We start from the raw sequence: 25,455 nt of genomic DNA, 5'->3' as shown, positions 1-25,455 counted from the left end.
GGGACTTGCTGTAAGTAGCCAGAATGTTTCATGTTGTACTATTTTCCATACTATATTTACCAGAATGTTTCATATTGTATTTTTTCCCATACTATACTTACCAGAAAGTGTCATACTGTACTTCTTTCCATACTAAACTTACCTCATGCATGTGCAGTAGGAATGTGTTTTTCAGAGTTCGGTTAGGTTCGGTTAGGTTAGGTTCGGTTAGAGTCCATAAGTACCAGAACGTTTATTAATGTATGAACATACTTCTAAACCCACATTTTATGTTTCTATTGCATTTATTTCAGTCATTTATGTGCCTTATTGGTGTGATTTGGGTGTTAAATAGGTGCTATGCATGTCCGGAGGGAGTTGTATAGGTGTTTCTCTGTGTTAGGGTCCGTAAGTACAAGTCCATAAGCTGGGGCCCAATATCCGGACGAAACCAATATCCGAACCTACCGATGGCTCTATTGATCCGGATATTGGAGGGGTTACTGTATATATATATATATATATGCAGTAACCTCTCAAATAATGCGAGGGTTAGGTTCCTGGATAGGTCGCGTTAGTTAAAAACGTGTTTTTTAAACATAATTTTCCCATAAGAAACAATGGTAATATTGGGGGTTATGTTCCTGGATGCTGGGAATGTCTACCCATTTGGGCAGTTATGCTACTCTAAACTTAAAAGCAACAATATTAATTTGAAGGAAAATCCACATAAAAATCAAGAACAGTATATTTGGGGAGAAATAAACAACATTTGAGCCCTAGTTAGGGCAAAGCATTGCTTACTTCTCCCCAAATAAAATACTGTTTTCGTTTTTTATGTGGATTTTCTTTCAATTCTGCTTCATTCACGGCATTGTGAAAGTTCCTCAACATTATTAATGCAATTGTAGGTCATAAAAACACTAAAGTAAAAGCAACATTTTCATTACAGTAAGTAGGTCACAAACAATAACAACACACAGCCTCACTTAATCTAAGCATCACTCGTCGTCTGCTGCTGTCCCTCCTCATCCCGCTACCCAACCTCCCGCCGCTCCCCACCCTAAATTTGTTGTCCCTCCTGGCTCTACTGTCCTTCCTCTTCCTCGTCCTCTGACACCTGTGCTACTGGTGACAAAGATAACTCCCTCAAGTTTTCTGTCTTTTTCATAAAGAACTGCTCTATCTTGGTGTAAGTGGTTTTCTTCCTTCTGTTCTGCAGCATCAAGTTGTAACAATATAGATCTGCCATCACTTTCCTGGCCAAATTTTGTCCTAAAATGAGCCAAACTGCTCAGGATGGGGCCAAACTTCATTTTCGAATATTATTGTTTGAATAAAACCAGTTTAAGCAACAGACGAATAAAAAATTGTATTTATGCATAAACTGCCACACATGGTCTATCAGCTCGGGACTGTCCAAGGCGCGCGCAGCTAATTTGAAACCATCATGTACGTGTAAAGTCGCGTTAAATCGAGAAACCCTTGTTAGTTAAACATACTGTATCTCCTTTAATATTTGATCATGTTAAAACGAAAACGCGTTTTTTAAACTCGTGTTAGTTGACAGGTTACTGTATATATATATATATATGAGAGGGCTCTCCCTACGTGCTAAGGGGTCTTTGTATGCAGCATGTGTTAGGAGTGTAATGCTGTATGGCAGTGAGACCTGGGCAGTGAAGGAGGAAGACATTCACCGGCTCAGACGTACAGAAATGACAATGATTAGGTGGATGTGCAGTGCGTCACTGCGTCCAAGGCCTGGAGGGGCTGGGTTTACAATGGAAGAGTTGAGAGGTAGGATGGGACTGGAGTGTATTGGTGTTGTGATGAGGAGAGGTAGATTGAGGTGGTTTGGACATGTGGAGAGGATGGGGGATGATAATTGGGTGAGGAAGGTGAGAAGTGTTAATATTGGGGGTGGGGTTATGAGGGGTAGACCGAGAAAGACATGGGACGAGGTCATTAAGTGTGACCTTAGGGTTAAGGGACTGAACAGGGAGACTGCAATGGATCGTGCAGCATGGAGAGCCGCCATTAGGTGACCAAGGCCGACACATGCAAGCATGTTGGAGCCTTTAAAAACTAAACGAAACGATATACATATATATATATATATATATATATATATACAGTATATATGTATATATATATATATATATATATATATATATATATATATATATATATAGTTTCGTAGCAGTTGTGGCTCAGTGGGTTAAAACGCTCCGCTCTGACCGAAGAGTCGGAGGATCAAATCCACCCAAGAGCCATTGGTAGACATCAGGAAGGGCATCTGCTCATAAAATGCTACACTCTCCAATCCAAAGTTCTTTACTCAGGGGCAACGCCTTAGCCCTTCAGGGATCCCTGGCGTAAAACCATTTTTTTTTTTTTAAATAGTTTTGTTTCGTTTTGTTTTTGAAAGCTCCAAGATGCTTGCATGCGTCGGCCTTGGTCACCTAATGGTGGCTCTCCATGCTGCCCAATCTATGGCAGCCTTCCTGTTCAGTCCCTTGACCCTAAGGTCATACTTAATGACCTCGTCCCATGTCCTTCTTGGTCTACTCCTCATAACCTCAACCCCAATATTAATGCTTCTCACCTTCTGCACCCAATTATCAGCCCCCATCCTCTCCACATGCCCAAACCATCTCAATCTACCTCTCCTCATCACAACACCAATACACCCCAGTCCCATCCTACCTCTCAACTCTTCCATCGTAAACCCAGCCCCAAAAGCCTTGCACGCATGGACGCACTACACATCCACCTAATCATTGCCATTTCTGCATGTTTCAGTCTGCGAATATCCTCTTCCTTTCCTGCCCAGGTCTCATTACCATACAGTATTACATTCCTAATGCATGCTGCATACAAAGACCCCTTTGCATGTAGAGAGAGTCCTCTCAATGTCAGGAGAGGCAACAGCTCCCTGAACTTCTTCCAACCACTCCTCACCCCAGCCACAGAGCTAGCTCCAGCTCCACCACCAGCACATAACATGTCTCCCAAATAACAAAACTCTTCCAAACACTCAAGAGACTCACCAGCAAGTTCAATCCTTTCACGCCTGACAATCTCCACCTGCTCTCCCTGGAATGCCACACACATAAAATCAGCATTATCTTACATTCTACCTCTAATACCACCACACCTCTTGTGCACCCACTTATCACAAACACTTTACAAGATGGAATCACTTCCCACGCCCTTAGGGCAAATTGCACATGGCCACTCTCCCTCTTCTTTGACAGTATTACCACCAACCCTAGATATCATCAATTTTGCTTTATATGGATTTACTCTTAAGCCCTTGCACCCCATACCATCTCTCCACTTCCTAAACCTTTCCCGCACCTCCCCTTCATTTTCATCAATCAACACCAAATCATCAGCATACAGCAGGGGAGGGATATGGTGAATGAGTGTGTGAGGAAGAGAGGTATGGAAGTCGGTGAGGCTAGGGTACTGACAAGAGATCGAGCTGGGTGGATGAATGCTGTGAGAAGAAGTGGACGATGAGGGATTTGGCACCCCCTTTTAACGTGACAGCGCTCGGACTGACTCTATCAGATACATTTTTATGAAGCTACAGAATGTGGTGGAAGTTTTATGGCATATCAGACAATTCTGGGGTCTTGAACGATGAGTGAATGGAAGCGTGACCCATTAGATTGGGCAAACTTGGGCTGTCTGGACGTTGCTACTCCTCACCCTGCCCTAGAGTGGGAAAGGAGGTCCGGATGATGATGATGGGAATGAAAGTAAATTAACCCCTTCAGTAACAAGGCAATGTTTTTATTTTATCCTGGCTAATGCCAGATGTCTTTGAACAGTTTTACAGTTCCATCAGATTCAAAAAGTTAGCAATAATATTTATAATCTTCTAGAGTGTGATAACAATTTTTATACAGATATTTTACAATACCATACTCTGGTTAACACTGGAATTTTTTTTTTTCCCTAGTAAAGACCCCTTGAACCAAAAATGTTGCAGAGCCAAGAGTTGAAAATAATATGGCTAGAATATGGCTGGGATTTCAAATTTTTTTGGGAAAGCCAGATATCAACTGATTCCAGCTGAAATGTAAGGGTTACAAGAATTGTGTCCAGTATCTAAATTATGTAAAAAAATAAATAAATTATGGTAGTTTTACGGCAAATGAGGAATGTCAAATATTCAAGAATGTAAACAAGATTACACCACAGCTTTCTTACATCAATTTTTCTTCTCTTTTTGATAACTCTCCTTCCTTGGTCTTGCTCCTTTTTCACTTTAATACTTCCTCAAATGTTTGTCTTTCCTGTATTTTTTCCTTCTCTTCCTTAGTTCTCTTTACTTATGAATACTTACTTTGAGAACTTACATTATTTTCTTGTTTGTTCACCTGTATTATTATTATTATATATATTTTTTTAAATCTCCTCTCTTCATCATTTCTCCATTCTCTTCCATTTCCTTCTTCACTCTCTTACATCAATTTTCCCCTTGCTTTTACTCTTTTTCTTCTTTATTCTTATCAATTCTCTCTGTCATTCTTCCATTCTCTACCTTTACCTCCTTCTCATTTTTACCATTATTTCCTTCTTTTAATTTTTTTTCTCTCCATTTCTTCAATCCTCCATTTTCCCTGTATTTCTCTCTACTTACTGGTCTTTATTATATTTTGTTCCTCTCCCTCATTTAGTGATTTTAAAAATTTCCCTTCCTTCTCTTTTTCCTTATCTTCTTCATTTTCTCAATTTCTTCATCTCTTTTAGTTATCTCTTCTCTTTTTTTAACTTTATCTCATCCTCATCCTCTCTTCATCCTTCTCCTTCTTCACCCTCTACCTCAGTTGTCCTGTTATTCCTAACTCATTCTCTTCCTCCTCCTCCTTACCTTAACACCTTCCTCTTCCTAGTCTCTCTTCGCCTCTCCTGTTCTTCAGTGACATTAAATCACTCTTTTAAATCTCTTCCTCCTCTCTTCTCCCCCTATCTTCCTTTTCCATGTTCCTCATACCTTCCTCCTCCTCCTCCTCCTCCTCTTTACTTCCCTTCATCTTCCTCCTCCTTGTCCCTCATACCTTCCTCTTTTTGATCCTCTTTTTTTTTTTTTTTTCCCTCCCTTTTTCCCTTCACATACCTCAATATCTTCCTTACCTTCCTCTTTTTAATCTTCTCTTCCCTTCAAATTCTTCCTTATCCCCCATACTTCCCTCGTCTTGATCTTCTCTTCTTTCTCACACTTCCTCCTCCTCCTCCTTCTCAGTCATCCTTCTCCTCCTCTCTGAAGCCCTCACTCACCCTCGTCTTCCCCATCATGTCCAACATAGCACGGGCTTCAGGATTCTTGTCTAACGCACTCTTCTTGCTTCGTGTTCCTTCCTGTGAGAGAAAAAGAGTGAGAGATAAGAGAAAGAGAGTAAGAGTGATGTGCAGGAGAATGACTGGTGGGAAGGAGAGTGAGAGAGGAGAGAGGGAGAGTGAAGTGGGCAAGGAAGACAGTGAGTGAGGATGAACAGTGAGAGATGCGAAGGGAAAGGAAGAGAGGAGAAGGCAAGGCAAGGCAAGGAAAGGCAAGGCAAAGGCAAGGCAAGACGAGGCAAGGAAAAGGATGTGCACAGGAGATAGAATACAAAAGCGAAAGGATGACAGTGAAAACCAGAGGTGAATGATTAAAGGGGAGAGAGGGGTAGGGGGTATGAAGAGAAATATGAGTGGGGGATGGAAGAGAACATATATAGATAGACAGACATACTGGTATGCACTACACATGCACACGTAGGATGGAACAAGTCAATCAACTGTCAAGTTAACGAAAGAGATCGGCCCTTTGTCATGTGCATTTCCACACATTCTTTGTCCATCCATTTAACTGAAAACCCAATAAACAAAGCAGCAAAACAACAGCTCAATACAGCATCACACTCACCTCCTCATCGGAATCCTTCTCCTCTGGTCCTACTCCCCATACCTCAAGGGCCGTCATCTGAATTTCTGTGTTTGGGGAGAGGGGTGGGCTGCGGTATGTTGTGCATGATGGCGCCACTGAACCCTTACCAAAGTCATAGTCCAGCCAGAATCCAAACAGCTCCTCTCGACCCCCCATGCCCTGAATATTGTATAAGGAAGTGAGTGAGGGAGCAGGGCTTGAAAAGATGTAAGGGAGTACAGTATTAGAGAGTGGTGACAGAGAGATTTGGAGTGAGTGATGGAAGGGAGTAATTTTTATAAATATACAGTACCGGTATATATATATATATATCCTCCAATCTTACGTTGCCCCATGAGGAGCGTAGAAGCCGGGGGCTAGGCAGTTGGTCCTGACATTTAAGATGAGAGTGACCAGCCTCACTCACCCCTGAGTGGCATTATATAAGCAATCAACCCCAATCACCCCTTGGATATAAACCTTCACCGGTTCAATCCGACTGGAGCACAATAATTACCCACTAAACCACCAGGCGCCAAAATTTGGTTATATGGTTACCACCCAGCGTATTAAATGGTTTCCTGGTGTACAGGAAACCATTTGGCTTGTCACTCAGTGTAGAGTCACCCACAGGCAGAAGGGAGAGGAAAGAATGAAGGAATGAAAGGCAGAAGAGGGAGTGCAAAGTCACCCGTAGGCAGAAGGAAGACAAAAGAATGAAGGAAAACAAGACAGAAGAAGATCGAAGGAAACATGGATGGAGGAGAGGACAGGGTAGACACCCGAGAGCAGCACTACATTGAGTGAGTGGATGGTGGGCGCCCCCACCTACCTACCATATATACCAGTATATATATACAGTAGGCTCGCACAGTGCGCGAGAGATTGGGCGGTCCACGACCTTGTGCACTGGGAATTCGCGTACTGGGAATACATAATCTTATGGGAAAAATTACATATGGGCGGTACCCCCTAATACCTGGACATTTTTTGGCCCTTAGAGACATAAAAAATGTCAAATTTTTCAGACATTGTACTACAGATATAGCTGCAATAACAAAAATATGGGCAGTCACCTTAACAACAGTAGACAACAGGCCTGATGGACTTAAACAACAGGGGTTCTGAGCTGCGGCAACGCACTTATAGTGCCCCCGCCACCACCCCGGCTGCACCACGCTTGTTTAACGGTTGCCAATGTTGTATTATTCCAGGCTTTGACGGAGAAATTTACGGCCTGTTGAATGTTACATTTCTTCCAGAATGCAGCAACAGTCATTATGGTGGGGGTTGCAGGTATGCCAGGTGAAGCAGGTGAGTCAGGTGGGGCTGTGAAGGTGGAGAGGGAGGCGGCTGGTGAGTCACGTGGGGCAGTGGAGGATGGCGGTGGGCGAGTCAGGGGAGGTGGCGAGGGGAGGATCCTCCCTCTCCTCCTCGCTGCTGCTCACATTTTCGGCAATTTCCTTCATCTCTTCTTGCTTGTTTGTTTCATTCCTCATCTTATGGACGTATTGGCAGTATAACAACTTGGTATTCACGAAATAAACATCATTATTATAGAAACTGGGTATCTATTCTAACGTACTGTTATTGCCGAAAACGTTATTATTGAAGCTGTTATTGGCGATATCTTATTGTAGACTCCTCTTGAGCACCTTCCCCATGAGCCTCTAGGTCACTATTGGCGCGTTGTGTGTGTGGGGGGGTCGCGTAATGATGGAAAATGGTGTTTCTAAGCCACTTCTTGCCTCTACCTTGTGTTTTGTGGGGTAAACTCGCGCATTCAAGGTTTTTCGTTATGATTTTTGGTCACTCACACACAATGCGATCCACGCACTGTGATGACGCGCACTGGGCGAGCCTACTGTATATAGTCATCCCTTAACATCCGCAGTTGAACATACACGGTTTTGAATATCCGCGGATGGCTGCAGAAAAAAATATAATATTTCGCTGAACTCTGCTGACACTGTAACATTATCCCAGGCACAGTTCATGGCTGTTTTAGTACAGTAATGGCATTATCCAGTGAATGAAATATACTGTAACACTCTTCCTTTTGGAGGGAGCTGGGATGAGCACAGTAGTCAGAAGAGGCCATGCAGTACACTATTCATTATTTATAACTTTTAGTGTTCTTGTATTAAATAGTTGTTTAGTGTTCTTGTATTAAATAAAGTGGTTGTAAACATGTACATAGGGTTTTTCTTTAGTTATAAAAGGAAATGGGGGGTCCAGAAATGTTTTTAAGGGGGGCAGCAGATATATGCGAATTTCTAACATTCGTGGGTGTCTCTGTTACCTAACCCCCGTGGATGTTAAGGGTGACTGTATGTATATACAGTATTTACATACACTTTTTATTATTTTCCAAAAAAAGAGCTACAGGCACTAAGAATATTTTGCTATTTCTTAAAGGTAATATTGAGATGCATAGATGGATATGAGCAGAAACAAAAGTAGGTAACTGGCAACATAATTTATGCAAAACAAAGATGATGGGCTGGTGCCAAATGCATGCATATATGTAAAAATTTTATCATTTTTCAGACAAGGCACTGCAATCATTACATATATTTTTTGTTATTTATAAAAAGTGAGAGTAACATGTGTAGATGACTAGACTGATATGAGTAGAACCAAAAGCTGGCAACCAGCTACGTAAGTTACATAACACAAATGAGACATGCTGGCACCAAATATGTGCTTTTTTAGGTAAACATTTCATTATTTTCACCAGATCTTTTACAGGCATTTCGAATACAGCATTCTGTTGTTTATCAAAAGTAAGAGTGAGATGCTTAGAAGGATATGAATAAAACCGAAAACGAGCAACTACCAGTAACTACGTACATTTCTTAAGACACAGGATAGCCCAGCACTGCCTGCATGAATTTTAACATAAACATTATATTATTTTCCACAGAAGGAGCTACAAGTATGCACAAAGCACAAGAGCAAGCAACATAAGCCCAAGAAAAAGCTCTGGTACAACAACAAAGACCACAAACTCCATGACAGACTTAACATCCATCAACACTGGACAGGCTACTCTCTGTGACTGAGGTGGAGCAGAATTTGGCCTTTGTTTTGAAGGACATTGTCAGTAATGCAGGGGTACTGTGGGGAGCAGAGGGTGGTTTGAAAAATTGTTTCCAAAAGCAGGCTGTTTTGATGGACATCGTCAGTAGTGCAGGGGTGTTGTGGGGAGCAGTGAGTGGTTTGAAAAGTTGTTTCCAAAAGCAGGATGTGTCCTTTGTTTTGAAGGACACCGTCAGGAGTGCAGGGGTGTTGTGGGGAGCAGCGGGTGGTTTGAAAAATTGTTTCCATGAGCAGAATGTGGCCTTTGTTTTGAAGGATATCGTCAGTAATGCAGGGGTGTTGTGAGCAGCGTTGGTTGTTTTCAAAAATTGTATCAACATGTGCTCTCGATTACAGTAATGCAATAAAAAACGATATTCTGCCAGATTTTTTGCTCTGTCGGATAATGATGTATGTCTGGTAATACAGAATTGGACAAGTGGGGTACACTATTACTGTATGTATATATATTTGTGGTAACAAAGGGGCTTGAAGTAACACAAGAGAGTGGTGATGAGAGGTGGCAGAAGCTTGGAGTGATATAAGGACGTGGTGACAAAGAAGCTTCAAGGTGTTTGTTGAAGCCACAGATAGAAAGACAGACAAACCAACAAACTGAGTTAACAGTAATATTAAATCATTGTCCTATTCTTATGTTTTCTTTTAATGACCGATGGCATTTACTAGACCATTCTGTGGGACAGGACTGGTCAGGCAACACATAAAATGGGTAACTACAGTAGAGTGACCAAAGGATCATTATCCTACTTTTACTGTACAGTGTGGTGGTATGTGAAGGTGCCAATCATTCACTCACTTGATGTAGTGGTGCCTACTTCTACCTTTATGTCTATCATTCTTTTTCTGTGTCTGTCCTCCTCCTTTCCTCCTTTTCTCCCATCCTTCTTGTCACTATCTATTACACTTTTTTCCATTTCAGGTGGCACTACAGTGAGTGGCAAGCCAAGTGATTTCCTTAACTCAGGAAACCATTTACAATGCTGGGTGGTAACCATATAGCCAAATAATGGAGTGACATGGAGCATACCATGGTGCCCCTATTAACTGGGTGGAGAGATGAAAATGCACTGTCCATCCATTAATCAAACTTCCTCACTAATCCCTATGCCTTGCTGTGGCAAAGCACTGTCAGCCACTTGGGAACATCAGTTCACTGTACAGGACAGCCCTGCTGGGGCGACTGATCGCCAGCAGTTGATGGGTCTGTTCAGTCAGACAGACTGGGGTTGCAAAACAACTGTTGCCAGCTGTTACTGTATTAAAAAGATAGTTCTCTGGGATGTATGGTAAGCAGTTGCTAAAAGGAGACAGAGACAGACAGACAGACAAACAGACACAGAGATGGAGATGCAAACAGGCAGATACAGATAGATAGACAGATACAGAGAAAGAAAAATGTATTGAATGAGAGAAAAATGACATCCTAATAGAGCAGCACCACTGATTCCTACAAGTACATTCTGGTGTGCTTTGGTTGATGCACTCACCAGACCATTGGGCATGGTGTTCTTCTCGAGGTAGTTGAGGTACATGTAGTTGGAGTTGTAACCAGTGGTGAGGAAGACTCCGGCACGAGGCTCCAGGCTGAACAGAAAGCAGTCAGCTGTACCTGTTTTTGGATGATAAAAGGTTGAAAAGCATACTATTTTAGGATCGATGTAAAACATGGTAGAAGATGTATGAGAGATGGATGGGGAGATGCAGACAGAAAGACATACAATGAGGGGTAAAGAGACATGTAGTACAGGTACATATGTAAAGGGGCAGATATATCTATGATAGGGGGCAAAAAGAAATACGATATGGAAGTACAGTAAAGGGGAAATGTTCCCCTGAGCTAGACCTTATTAGATCATATAGCCCTGCCAGGTGACAGGAGGGCACTACCCCTCCTGGCACGGCAGCTACCGGGTGTGACTTGAACTCACGACCACCTGGTCCTGGAGACCTCACTAATTAGGCTCCTTCAGAAAAAGCAGTATACATAATCCTATGAAGATTCTTTGGGATGATTATCTAGAGGAGGTTCATTAAGGAAACTGTAAGGTTAAAGACACTGAAGGGTTGAAGTGGTCACTTGTTTATGTATAAGTTTGTGTACCACAGTGCTAGATGGTGGTGGAGGGATATTTCTAAGGCATTCTGTATATTACTTTTTTTCCTTGTGGATGGGTTAGTTAGTAGTGTCATCTGAATGGTATGAATCTTTGCTGTGTAAAGCTTTCCATGATTGTGGGTGATGTGGTAGGAGCCCAGCTTGGGTTAGCATAATTTAGAGCTGTGGAGATGAACTGTTTGTAAACAGTATTCACAGTGGTTCTCTATGCTCATGAAAGATGATTCTGAGTGTTCAGAGTACTGTGCTGAGCTTAAAAGCCTTTTGCGCTGATGTTGTTTGTGTTGATAGCTGGTCATGTGTGGTTCCAGAGGAAGTCCAAGACTTTCGGCAGGTTTAGCTATGGGGAACTGTTCATTCAAGAGTGTGACTTAAGGGTTTGTTGGAGTCATGTCTTCCTAAAGTGAAACAGCGATGGTATATAATTCTGTTCTCTGTATGCTAGCATCCTAAATGACTATATATACTGTAATGCTGACTCCCCCAAAACCACATACAATCCCAAGATGTTACCTTGGAACTGAGGCCGCACTTCCCATGACACTGATGCAAACCCTCCAAATTTGTTGCCTGACTGGTCCTCAACGACAATTAGTGTTGGCCCCTTGCCCACTATCTGGAAGTGGTAATAAAGTAAAATAAATACACTAGTACTGATAGACTGGAGATGTATATGACAAAGGGGTGTATGAGCTGCAGAGAGGGCAGTCTAATGACAGAGAACTGCATGACATGCAGGTGTTTTGTTTGAGGCCACCCCTCATGGGATTACGGCATCTGGTGATAGATAAATACTGTAAACAGTTATGACATTTACAATATCCTTCTTATATGGGTCTGTCAAAAAAGAGAGTTAGGGCTATATTTAGCCCCTCCAGTTCAAAATGCTTCCCTAGATCTATATATAACCATCTGGAGATAGCAAGAATGAAAGAGAATAATATGGTACTGGACTGCATATTTTGTATGGGTCTGACTCTGGGCATTGGCTTCACAGCCTGTTCCCAAGGCCTAATAGTTTTCCTGTATTTCATACACCTCCACATGTCACCACTTCAGTGCTAATACCCACCGTCCATATTGAATACATGGTAGGGATGTCTTATACATGACCTGTGTATTGTTATTAGCGGGGGGTTTTAACGACATGCTGGTGTGTCTTCCGGGACATCGGTAAAGTCTGCTTTAAAGAAATTCAAATCCTTAAACTGTTCCCTGCCCCAGCAGGGATTTAAACCTAGGTCAACCCAACTTCATACCAGAAAATCAAGGCCTCATCAGACAATGGGACACACTGCGACACTCCCCAAAACCCCATACACATGACACCATACAACAAATACAAGAACTCAACACTCAGATAAACAGTAAAATATCAGAACAGCAAACACTAAATTGGAAAAATTATCTCCAAACACTTGACCACAAAACAAACATCAGCAAACTCTACAAAACACTAAACAGCATCACACTTTCCAACAGCAACACCACACAATCACACGTTGCCATCACAACAACAGACACCATACCCTCAAACAAACAACAAGCAAACACTCTCATCAATCACTTTTCACAAGTCAGCCATCTAACCCCCCGTCCGGATGACCGACGTATCATCAGACATAAGAGACAGTTCCCCACAGACCCAGACTACGCATCTTTCACTTACAACCAGACGAAGCACATCATTAACAACCTCAAGTACTCATCTGCCTGTGGACCAGACAACATAAGCAACATTCACCTTAAACACCTTGGACCACAAGGCATACAAGCACTCACCAACATATCAAACTACAGCTACTCACACAACATAATACCCAACATCTGGAAGCATGGCAATATCATCACTATCCCTAAACCCAACAAAGACCCCACGTTACCCTCCTCACATCGCCCCGTCACACTCCTCTGCACCCCCTCTAAAGTCACTGAATGACTGATACTACAACTAGTCACACCTCACATTCCCCTAGCCCAGTCACAACATGGCTTTAGGCCACTACACTCCACAAACACCCTTCTTACAGACCTTACACAGAGAGTTTTCGAAGGCATGAATTCAGCTAGGCCACCACACAGAACACTCCTAGTCACACTAGACATTAGCAAAGCTTTTGATGCCATCCACCGCCACAACCTCACAAACAAAATACTCAACACAAACATGCACATTAACACAAAAAGATGGCTGGCAAACTACTCAGCAGGCAGATGTGCACACGTAACATTTGCCGGTCAGTCTTCTAACATCAGAAACTTCACAAACGGCGTCCCCCAAGGATCTGTTTTGTCCCCTACACTCTTTAATCTATACATGCACGACGTACCCACACCCCACAGATACACACAGCTTCCTATGCAGATGATATAACACTTACATGTACACACCAAAACGCAAACACAGCTGCACACATCATTCAACCTTACCTCAACACACTACACAAATGATTCATCACAAACAGACTCAAAATAGCCCCACCCAAATCTACAGTGACTCTTCTCACAAACTGGACAGCAGAACAGTCACATCCCACACCTCACCATAAACAACACTCCCCTACCACACACACACACACACACACACACACACACAAAATCCTTGGTGTAACATACATCAATGTCATTTAAACAACACATCACAAACATTAAAAATAAAATAACACCAAGACTCAATGCTTTGAGGTCACTTGCCCATACAACATTCTAACACAACAAAGAAACCATCACTACAGTATACAAACAATACATATGTTCAGTGATGAATTATGCAAGCCCTGCCTGGGCTTCTAACCTGACCAAAACACACTACAACACTCTACAGACCATACAGAACAAGACCCTAAAAATAATCACAGGCTGCACAGCTACTACACCAACAGACCACCTACATCAAGAAACCAAAGTCCTCAAAGTCAAGGATCACCTAGACATGAGAGGCACCCAGTTTCTTGCTGCAGCCTCCACAAACCCACAACATCCACTACAGTACATGGCAGCACATCCAGCCACACCAAGAAACATCAAAACAACACCCAGCACATGATACCATACACAAATACTGTCATCTCTCCCCCCTCGCCCACCTCAGACCAGCTTCCAGAAGCATATCCACACTCAGATCACTCGCCACACCATTCAGTCACTTAAAGACAACACACAGCTGCATGCACGGCCTCCTGACATCCACCCTTCTGAATCCTATCTTCCTCGTGAGGAGAGGGTCCACCTGGCCAGGCTGAGATGTGGGCACCATCCAGCCCTCTTAAGCTACCAGAAGAGGCTGGATGACTCCATCGCTAATGCCTGTCCAGGATGCAACACAGCACCCCATACTATTAAGCACATTATGGAAGACTGCATTGCACACAATCACCTACGCCAACAACACAACATACACTCTTTGAGAGCTCTGTGGGAAAGCCCAGTCTCGGCCATGGCCTTCCTAAGGGGCTCGGGGCTGTTCGGCCAGACTGCCTAGGGAACAACTACTACTACTACCTAGGTCAATTAGGACTGCAAGGCACCTCTCTACTGATTCAGCCACCATCTCCCCCTGTATGAAAAAGGTTATAAGATTTTGGAAGAGATCACTGACCTATTGCCAATACCGACCTGCTTCATGAGTATACTGAAACTGCATCCGTGTGTCACTGACGAGAAGAGCAGACGCCACTCAGATCGCAGGAAGGCTGGCAGGGATGAGTTCAGCAGCAGCACTTGTGATGCAGACAGCAAGCTTGAGTAGTTCTGACAGCATGGGAACACATAGTAACATGATGGAATGCCATCTGGTCTACATGCAAAAATAAAACCGACAGGCTAAGGACCAAATTCTAGTAAGCTACGGAAGCTTAGAATATTCTGTCTACTTTAACTTGGCCTGATATTGCCATCTCTCCATCTTGAATCCTGAGCTGTAACAAGACTGATGCTGGAATATAATGCTAGTCACAGTGAAGTGTCATGAAAAGGATGTCTTTTTCTGCAGCTGAGCTACGTAAGGTACACTGCAAAAGGATGAATCTCTACATCCAGTTAAGCTGGATGAACAGTAGCACCTCTTCCTTACTAGTTTATTTCAACATGTAAATATTTTATAAACTAATTATGCAAACTATTTTGATATTAAGATATATAAAACAAATGAGAAATAAGTAAGGTGTAAAACCTGTTAAGCCAAACAGATCACTGGGTAAAATGTGCTAAATCACTAAGCAAAAAGTGCTAAGTCTCCTACACCCACAGGAATATGATTGCATGGCTTGTACAGGGTGAGCCAGAAAAACCTCCCACATTTCAAAGGTAAATGAAAAAAAATGGTTAAAGATAATCAAAATATTATTTGCACACATGAAACTTCATTCAATACAGTTTTTATTCATCATGTTTTAAACATGACATCCTCCAAATGGTGGCCGTCACTGTCTATACACGCTTGGAGGCGATTTCTGAAGGCTGCCATGGCTCGACAGGTCATGTCGGGTGGAATAGTAGCTATCTCCTGCTGAACAGCAACCTTAAGGGCTTCAAGAGTTTGGGGTCGATGGGTATACACTTGTGATTTAAGGTAGCCCCACAGAAAAAAATCACAAGGGGCGAGGTCGGGGGAACAGGCTGGCCACCCAACATCGCCACGTAACGAGATCACCTGATCCGGAAACATTTCCCTCAGCACTTGCAATGATCTTCGAGCTGTGTGTGCCATAGCTCCATCTTGCTGAAACCACACGTCATGTTCTTCAGGGAAATAAGGACCCACAATGCGAACATCGGCAACAGCACACCACACAGTCACTCGATCGGAGTGCAAAGGTCTTTTGTGTAGCATGCGAGGGTTGTCTTCAGACCAACAGCGAAAATTTTGTTTGTTTACAGAGCCACTCAAATGAAAATGAGCTTCGTCACTGCACAAGAGAACAGCATCTTCCGGAACACGTTGCAGAATGTTCTCGCATAATTCCCTGCGGCTTATCCAGTCTCTCGCATTGAGTTCTTGCACAACCATCACTTTGTATGGATGGAAGTGAAGGTCTTTGTGTAAGATTCTCCTTGCAGTTTCCCAGGATATTCCTACAGCTAAAGCATGCTTCCGCACAGAATGTCTCGGAGACAGCACAACAGATCACCTCAATGCTTCAATATTTTCAGACGTACGAGTGCTCCTAGGTCAACCAGGTGATTTTCTTTTTAAAGGTGAGCCTGTTGCCCTGAAATTCTCAACCCACTGCAAGATGGTTTTTCGATCTGGAAAGTTTTGGTTCCGTGGAATACTGAAACGTCTTCGAAAGGCCCTCTGCACGGCGATCACGGAATGGTTGTTTGTGAAGACCGCTTTGACAGCAAACGCACGGTGTGCTCCCGACCATGCCATGTTGACGAATGAGGACAGCTGGGGCTGGGCTACCAACAGACCCTAGCCCCGCCCCTCCTGCCTCACTACTGCCAGTGCTACAGCCTTTTGAAATGTCAGGGCTCTTGCTAACTGCCGATGGTTGCAAGCCATTTGGCTCCTAAGGTTTCAGATTTATGAGCCAAATAAATTTTTAGTGGCCAAACTGACTACGAGGCGAAATATTTTACGAGCAATATATATATTTATTTATTTACCCATTGTGATGATTAGAATCATGTAATGACGTTTTAAACATTCACAGTGGCGACAAGGAAAGACTTAATAATCGATCACAATGTGCTTTTTTGTTCATTTAAGTGAGATTTACTTAATTTGTGGTTTACTGGGTTTTGAAGTGGATGTATTTTCTCCTCGCCAAAAGGCAACTTAAATGCAAAATTTGTTCGCCGAAGGGGAAAAATACTCGGATTTGCGAGCTGTGGCTCGCCAAACAAGAGCCCTGAATGTGAGAGTTTTTTCTGGGTCACCCTGTACCATTGTGAGTGTTTCTAACAGAACATCAAAAACTTTACAAAAAAGGATACTCCTCATCAGTATCCACAAATATACTTCACCTAATTTCCCACATTTATAAGAGGCTGGGAAATCTAAAGCAAGGTTCTTTGCTCTCTTTGAAACATGAATCAGAAGTGATATAAATCACCAAGTCAAATCACTCTCCCCTCCTTCCTGATGTGGGGAGGAAACAAGACTGCAGGCAACACAAATGTTTGTCATTTTGGCAACCACACCTCTATGCCACCAAAGGAACAAGGTAGAATATTTCACAGCACCTAGATCCTGCCACTTTTACTCACCTATTGGTCCACAGGAAAGAGGTGGGTAATATTATGTCTCCTCTACCCCCAGAGGGAAAAGGGCTGGACAGCAGGTAAAATACAAGGTACAGTTATAAACCATTGTTTTTGTTCACCCTCTACCCCTTCACTGACCAGGGATGTCACAGCAAGAGTTTCACACTAAATGAAGACATCTACCTAGTAGTTCAAAGTGTTTCTTGATTGCAAAAATATCAGTGTCATCATGAACTATTCCTAGAGTGGGCTAGTCTATTAAAGCTTTGAACTACCACCTTAAGCATGGAACAAAAGGTCTTGGGGCAGTGTGAAACCTTGACTACAACCTTCCTCCAGACAGGAGTAAGGGTACAGGGTGAGCACAAACTATGGCTCATAAGAGTACGTACCTTATGATCATCATCATCATCGTCATCATCATCATTGTCATCAGCAGCAGCAGCAGCAACAGCAGCAGCAGCATCCATAATTAGTCCACTGCTGAACAAAGGAATCCCCCAACCTTTTCCACAAATTCCTTGACTGGGCCAATCTTTGCCATGTTTTCCCTGCAAATTTCTCTATCTCATCTCTCCATCTCCTGTCTGGCCTTTTTCTGCTACGCTTACAATCTCTTGGTGTCCAGTCAGTCAGCCTCTTGCTCCATTGGTTATCCCTTATTCTTACACTATGGCCTGCCCACCTCCATTTCTGTTCTTTTATAACTTCTATAATAACTTTGACTTTAGTCTGCTCTCTCACCCAAGTTGATCTTTTCCTGTCTCTTGAAGATACTCCCAACATTGACCTTTCCACTGCTCTCGAGAATGGATTAATTTATTTTCCATTGATTTCGTCCGTTTCCAGGTCTCACAACCATACGTCATAGCTAGAATTATACATTCATTATATACTTTTCGTTTCATACAAACTGGCAAGCTACTTTTCATAATGTCTCTATGTTTACCGAAAGCTTTCCATTCAATTGTAATGCATCTTTTTATTTCGCTATCATGATCTTCCGATAATTTTAGTATTTGTCCCAAGTAGTTGTACTCCTCAACTTCTTCAAGAATTTCATCGCTTATTCTGATGACACTCTTTGGTATTTGTGGATTAAACATTACTTTAGCTTCACTCTGGTTCATCTTCAGCCCTACTTTCAGACTTTCTCTGTTCAGGTCATTTAACATTTCTTGCAATGCCTCCGCTGTTTCTGATATTAGGACAAAGTCATCTGCAAATCTTAGATGGTTTAGCTTTTCTCCATCTATGTTCACTCCTTTTCCTAATCTAGCTTTCTGAAAATACTTTCTAGGCATGCTGTAAATAATTTTGGTGAAACTATATCTCCCTGATGCACGCCCTTCTCAAACTTAATTTTTTCCAAGTCCTTATGTAATTTAACTGTAGCAGTTCCCTCTTTATATATGTTTTCGAGCAGTTTTACAATGTTATCATTTACTCCTGGTTCTCACAATGAATTTATAATTGCTATGTGCTCAACTGAATCAAGAGCCTTTTCATAATAAACAAAACCTAAGCACAGTGGTTTCTTATATTCTGTAGTTTTCTCAATTAGCTGATTCACTGTGTGTAGATGATCAGTGGTTGAATACCCACTTCGGAATCCTGCCTGTTCACGAGGTTGGTTTTCCTCCAAAATTGTTGTTACAGTATTCTGTTCGTAAGGACTTTAGTGAAGAGTTTGTAAATGACTGATAATAAGCTAATAGGTCGATAGTTACTAAGATCTTTGGCCACCCCGTTTGGGATACATGGCATCTGGCAGTGAATGATGAACTAAGATCTTTTGAATCACCTTTTTTGTAAAGTCAAATAAATATTGCATTACACCATGTTTTGGGAATTTTCTTCTGTTTTATACAGTGAGTTAATAAGTAAGCAAGCCTATTTTGTACTTCTACTCCTGCATCCAACAGTAAATGATGATGATGATGATGATGATTAATGCCTGATGACAAGACTATGATGATGATGATGAAAGACTGATGATGATGATGATGATAATGATGACTGAAGACTGATGATAATGATGATTATGACTAAAAACTAATGATAATGATCATTAATGACTGATGACAAGGATGATTAATAATGAGTGATGATGAGCATTATACATACACATATATATATATATATATATATTAGACATTTAATATCCTTACGCCCAATATTCAGACACCCCAATGTCCGGACATTTTGGGACTGGGCCTTCACCACCCAAAAATGCCCCCCCCCCCCCCCCCCCCAAAAAAAAAAAAAAAAAAAATCACCCATAATTTGAATTTGGTGTGCAGCGCCGAACAGCTGTTGTGTTTACACACACTTCCCGCTCCCCTGGCTCCCCTTCCCCTCCTCAGTTCCTGCTCAACTACCAGCGTGAGTAAATGATCGTCTGGATGGCTGCCGCTCGTGCTCGTTATTGTTTAAACAATTATTATTCACAGTGCTAAGGATTAAGTGCAGCACAACACTGGATTACTGTACATGCTTCAAGAGCATTTTCACCACTGTCAGAGCCTTAGAGGTGAAGTAATCTTCGTAACAACCACCACAGACATGTTGTAAGTACAACACTGTCAACTGCTAAATATTTTCCATACTCACCTCTAAATCCTCATTCTCTGGTTCCATTTCATTTACTTCATGCTTTGTGTCCCTTATTTGTGTGCATAGGGTCTTAAAAAGGCAATTTTCATAGTGATTTTCATGTCTGTTAGCAAGTGTCAGTAGGCTGTCAACTGCTGTTTTCCATACTCACCTCTAAATCCTCATTCTCTGGTTCCATTTCATTTATTTCATGCTTTGCGTCCCTTAGTTATGTGAACAGGGTCTTATATAGGTGCTATGAATGTCCTGTAGGGAGGTATGTAGGTGGTTTTCTGAGTTAGGGTGGGTTAGGGTCCATAAGTACCTGTCCAGAAGACTCAGGTCCAATAAATGGATGGACCCAATTTCCGGACACGCCTTTGGCTGTATTACATCGGATAATGGAGAGATTAATGTGTATATGTGTATATATATATATATATATACACACACATATATACAGCTACCGCAAATTGACTTAGGACCTTCCCCCACAAGGTATTAAACAACACAGAAATCATAGTATATCACAATGTTTGTTCAAGTTTCCCTTGTTTTTCAGGACCAGTTGGATGCATTTTGGCATGGAGTCACTTAGACCTCTAAAGTAATCTTAGGACATTTCTTTGCACCAAACATTTGTCAGTTCAGTCTTGAGGTCATCCAGATTGGATGTTTTGTTCTCTGCCATGACTTTCTTTATCTTTCCCCAGCAGTTTTCTATCGGATTTAGATCCGGACTGTTGCCAGGCCAGACGAGGACCTCAATCTGATTATCCTGAAGGCATTTTGTCACCTTTCTTGACTTGTGACATCGAGCTGAATCGTGCATGAAAAAGTCACACCCATGAATAGCAAAAAAGTTTAACAAATGATCTTTCAGAACTTGAATGTACTGGCCACCATTCATCATCAAGTTCTTAGGAAGTAAGAAGAGGCCTCCCCTTCCCATTTCATGTGAGGAACATCCCTGATTGTGGGTGCTTAACAGTCAGCACCGTGTGAGCAGGGTCATACTGACTACAGGAGGCAGGGAGATGAACCCTGGCAGAACACACCTGGAACACCTGAAATGTACTTTCATCGGAAAACATAACTTTTCTCCACTCATCCGATGTCCAGTAAGCATACTTCTTGGCAAACTGAATGCACTGCTTCTTCATGCGGTCAGTGAGAAGCAGTTTCTTGGTTGCAGTGCGGCTTGGCAAACCCAGCTCCTTCTGCAAGCGGTGTTGGATAGTTCGAACTGAGACGTCTTGTAATAGCTGGGCATAAATTCTCTTCAATTCTGTGCTGTCAGTCAAGGATTCCTGATTACTTCCCTCTTCAGAAGCATATCTGTACCTCTGGAAGTCGTCCTCCTCTTTCCACCACCATGCTTGTGCTCTGGTACACATTAGGTGGCAGGCCATGCATTACAGCAAGAATCTTCATGATTGTCGACTTTGTGCGTCTAGTATGTTCACAAACCGTGTTGATAGGGACATTATCCTATCTCCATGCAATGATACGGACCTTCTCATCCCTTGAGCAGCACTTTCCAGGCATGACAACTCAACTCTAGGAAAATAACAGGGCAAACAGTAATCTATCTATCTATCTATATACCTAGGCTGCTTCCCCCAAGGAAAGGGAGGTAGCCGAGACAGGACGACTCACTCTCTATTTACTCATCCATTCAAACACATTCATTCGCATCTTAGCCCCAAAGGGGAGAACGGACAGATCCTCACCGCATCACACCGCACAAGGGTCAACTGCGCAATGCAATCAGTGACATCCACAGCAGGGCCCGACAGCAGAACTGGTTTACCCCTGCCACATCATAACAGACCCATCCCCTTACCCGCACCTGACCTGACTAGCTGATCAGACCAAATGCGGGAGAATATCCCCTCAGGGCTGCGTCATCACTTATCCATTCACAATTTCTCTCCATTTATTTCTGTCACGCACAGCCACTCTTCCTTGCTCAACAGACATCCCTCTCGCATCCAGTGCTCTCTTCACACTGTCCATCCATCCTATTCGTGGTCTTCCTCTCAGTCTTACACCTCTCACATCAGATCTAGTTATCTTTTTCACCAATCGATCATTATCCATTCTCTCCATATGCCCAAACCATTGCAACACCCTCTGCTCAACTCTACCAGCCATCTCCCGAACAACTCCAGTTCTCCTTCGCACTTCATCATTTTGCACTCGATCCATACGCGTCACTCCACACATACTCCTCAGACATCTCATCTCCATTACATTCAAACTTTTCCTCTCTGCTACACCCATATTCCATGTTTCAGCCCCATATAATGCAGTCGGTACCACAACACCCTCATACAGCCTTCTCTTTACATCCATTCTAAGCGAACGACATTTAAACACTTTTTTCATTCCTCCCAGCACCTTTCCTACTTCATTTATTCTAAACTTCATTTCTGCATCTATTCTTCCATCCACAGCAACATGTGACCCTAGATATTTAAAACAATCTACCTCCTCAAGCAACTCACCATTCAAAACTATATTCATCCCCCTACCATCTATCAACCTCGTACACTTCATCACTTTACTCTTATTCTCATTTACTTTCAATTTCCTCCTTTCACACACCCTTCCAAACTCCTCTACCAACTGTCTCAATCTCTCCTCTGAATCAAACAGTAATGCATATGAAAAAAAGAGGGAGGTGCAAGATTGGAGCAATGTGACCATATACTCCCACTCTCGCTTCTGGGCAAGCACTGATGTGCTGAGTGTTTCACTACCTCCTGCCAACACCAGAGGAGTTGCCAGTTACTTCTTGCCGCAAAAATTCTTTTGGTAGAGGTGGAAACACAATGCAAAAGACAGACAACTCTCCCATAGCAATTCTGTGTGTAGGTCCTAAGTCAATTTCCAGTGGGTGTGTACAAGTATATATATATATATATATATATCTATCTATTGCCAGACGCCTCAATCCCGTTTGGGGTGGCCACAAACAAATCGCCTCCACGTCGCCCTGTCCCCTACCATTTCACTGCCCTGCTCCCAACTCACACCCCCCTCTCTCACATACCTCTCCACCCCATCCCTCCATCTCATCCTCGGCCTCCCCCTCCCTCTTTCCCCCTCCACCTCACTCACATACACTCTCCTCATCAGTCTCACACTCTCCATCCTCTCCACATGGCCAAACCACCTCAGTGTGTTCCTCATAACGCTTTCTATCACATCCACATCCACACCACAACACTCTTTTATATCCTCATTCGTCAGCCTGTCTCTCCATGTGACTCCACAGGCTCCTCTTAAATAACTCATTTCCACTGCTCTCACTCTTGACTTGTGTCCTTCCAACAATGTCCAAGCTTCACTTCCATACGTTAGAGTTGGTATCACAATACTGTCATGTAGTAACTTTTTCACTTCCATGCTCACTTCCCTGTTACTTATCACGCTTTCAAGGAACCAGCAACCTTTCTTCCCTGCTGTACCCTTTCAAGCACTTCACCCTCCAAACCTCCATCCTTACTCATCACACTACCCAAGAACTTAAACATACTCACATTTTCCAATTCCTCACCATCCAACCTCGCTGTACATTCACTGACTTCACATCTCTCAAAGACCATCACTTTACTCTTCCCTACATCACCTTTAAATTCCGTTTCTTACACACTCTCCCAAACTCATCCACCAAGCCTTGCAGCTCCCCTTTGTCTTCACTCAACAACACAGTATCATCTGCAAACAACAGCACAGGGAGTTTCCAAACACTATCCTCTCTCACCAGGGCCACTCCAACATCCACTACCCTACCTTGTACCCATCCATGTACAGATTGAACAACCATGAAGACATGACACACCCCTGTTTCAACCCAACCTTCAAAGAGAAAAATTCACTTAGTTCACCATCCAAACGCACTGCAGCCTTAGCACCATCATACATACTCTTCACAACATTCAACAACTTCCCATCTACTCCATATATTCTTAATACTTTCCACAATCCTTGTCTATCCACCCTGTCATATGCTTTCTCCAAATCCATGAATGCCGCATACAACTTCTTTCCCTTTTCTAGAAACTTTTCCACTAAAGATCTAAGAATGAATATCTGATCTACACAACCTCTTCCCTTCCTAAAGCCTCCCTGTTCTTCTCCAACTAATTCCTCTGTTCTTTCTCTAACTCTGTCAATAAGTATCCTACCATACACTTTTCCTATTATACTAAGAAGATAAATGCCCCTATGATTACCACAGACTTCTTTTTCCCCTTTTCCTTTGTACAAGGGAACAATTATAATAATTTAAAAATGATAGTTTGCTTACCATTGTATTGTAGTGCTGATGTAGGCCGTCTGAGGTAATATCAGTGCTAGTAGTGTTGGGGTGGTACAGTAGTACCATTGATATTTTTTTTTTCTTTTCCCAATTTTTTTTTTAACCCAAAAAAGCTAAAAATGACCCTGGGCTGAAAATTTCGAACCACTGGATGCCGGATTATCAGAGGTTCACTGTAGAAGGGAGAAGTGATTGGGTAAATAAGGATTGGAGGAGATAGGGGACATGGAAGGTGTGAGCGAGATATTCACAGAAGAAATCTGTGCAGCATGTGAGGTGGTGTGTGTGGGGTGAAGAGAAGACGAAAGGGGGCGCAGGGAACACCATAGTGGAATGAAGAGGTGACAGGCTGTGGCACAAAGGAAGAAAGCATATAGTGAGTGGATGAGAAACATGGGCATGGAAGCTGAGAGATGTAAGAGAGGGTTATATGAAGAGAGGGAGAGACAGGTAAAAAGATCAGTAAGAAAGAGTACAAAGTGAGTGGAAGAGGAATTTGGAAAGAATTTGAGTATAAAGTAGAGGGAATGCAAGAAAATGTTCTGGAAAGAGGTAAAGAGAGTTAGACAGGGTGTTAGAGAACTTAGTCGGGGAGTGAATGATAAAAATGGTAGATTACTACTGGAGAAAGGAGAAAATGTGAACATATGGAGAGAACACACTAAGGAATTGTTTAACACAGAGAATGAAAGTAATGCAAGTATAAGTGGCTGGGGAATAGGTGGGAGAAGGAGGGAGGTGAGAAGACAGGAAGAAATCAGTAGGATGGAAGTTGTGGAAGCAATGAAGAAAGTCAAATTGGGGAAAGCCCCAGGAATTGATGGAATGTGTGGTGAAATGCTGAAGCATGGGGGAGAGATAGTAGTGGAATGGATATGGAAGATGTGCAGATTGGCCTGGGAGGAAGATGTGGAAGATGTGCAGATTGGCATGGGAGGAAGATAGAGTCCCAGATGATTGGAAGTCAAGTATAATTATTCCCTTGTACAAAGGAAACGGGGAAAAAGAAGCGTGTGGTAATCATAGGGGCATTTGTCTTCTTAGTGTAATAGGAAAAGTATATGGTACGATACTTATTAACAGAGTTAGGGAAACAACAGAGGAATTAGTTGGAGAAGAACAAGGAGGTTTTAGGAAGGGAAGAGGTTGTGTAGATCAGATACTCATTCTTAAATCTATAGTGGAAAAGTTTCTAGGGAA

At 42.5% G+C, this 25,455-nt stretch overlaps 1 protein-coding gene across 1 annotated transcript in view; it reads right to left on the bottom strand.

Moving 5' to 3' along the window:
* Positions 1-3,347: 3,347 nt before the first annotated feature.
* LOC145402083 (MTOR-associated protein MEAK7) overlaps positions 3,348-25,455 on the bottom strand; it is a 35,353-nt gene continuing 13,245 nt past the window's right edge. The window contains exons 5-9 of the mRNA XM_080274191.1: positions 14,736-14,870; positions 11,634-11,736; positions 10,492-10,613; positions 5,903-6,082; positions 3,348-5,355 (exon numbers count right to left, since the gene is read on the bottom strand). Of these exons, the coding sequence (XP_080130317.1) occupies positions 5,236-5,355; positions 5,903-6,082; positions 10,492-10,613; positions 11,634-11,736; positions 14,736-14,870 (660 nt within the window). The 3' untranslated portion in view covers positions 3,348-5,235. The remainder of the gene's footprint in view (positions 5,356-5,902; positions 6,083-10,491; positions 10,614-11,633; positions 11,737-14,735; positions 14,871-25,455) is intronic.

This window comes from Coenobita brevimanus, chromosome 57, assembly GCF_032717465.1.
Source record: "Coenobita brevimanus isolate Jiangsu-jjx chromosome 57, ASM3271746v2, whole genome shotgun sequence".
NCBI classification, from domain to species: domain Eukaryota; kingdom Metazoa; phylum Arthropoda; class Malacostraca; order Decapoda; family Coenobitidae; genus Coenobita; species Coenobita brevimanus.
This window is presented reverse-complemented; position numbering and strand designations above follow the sequence as displayed.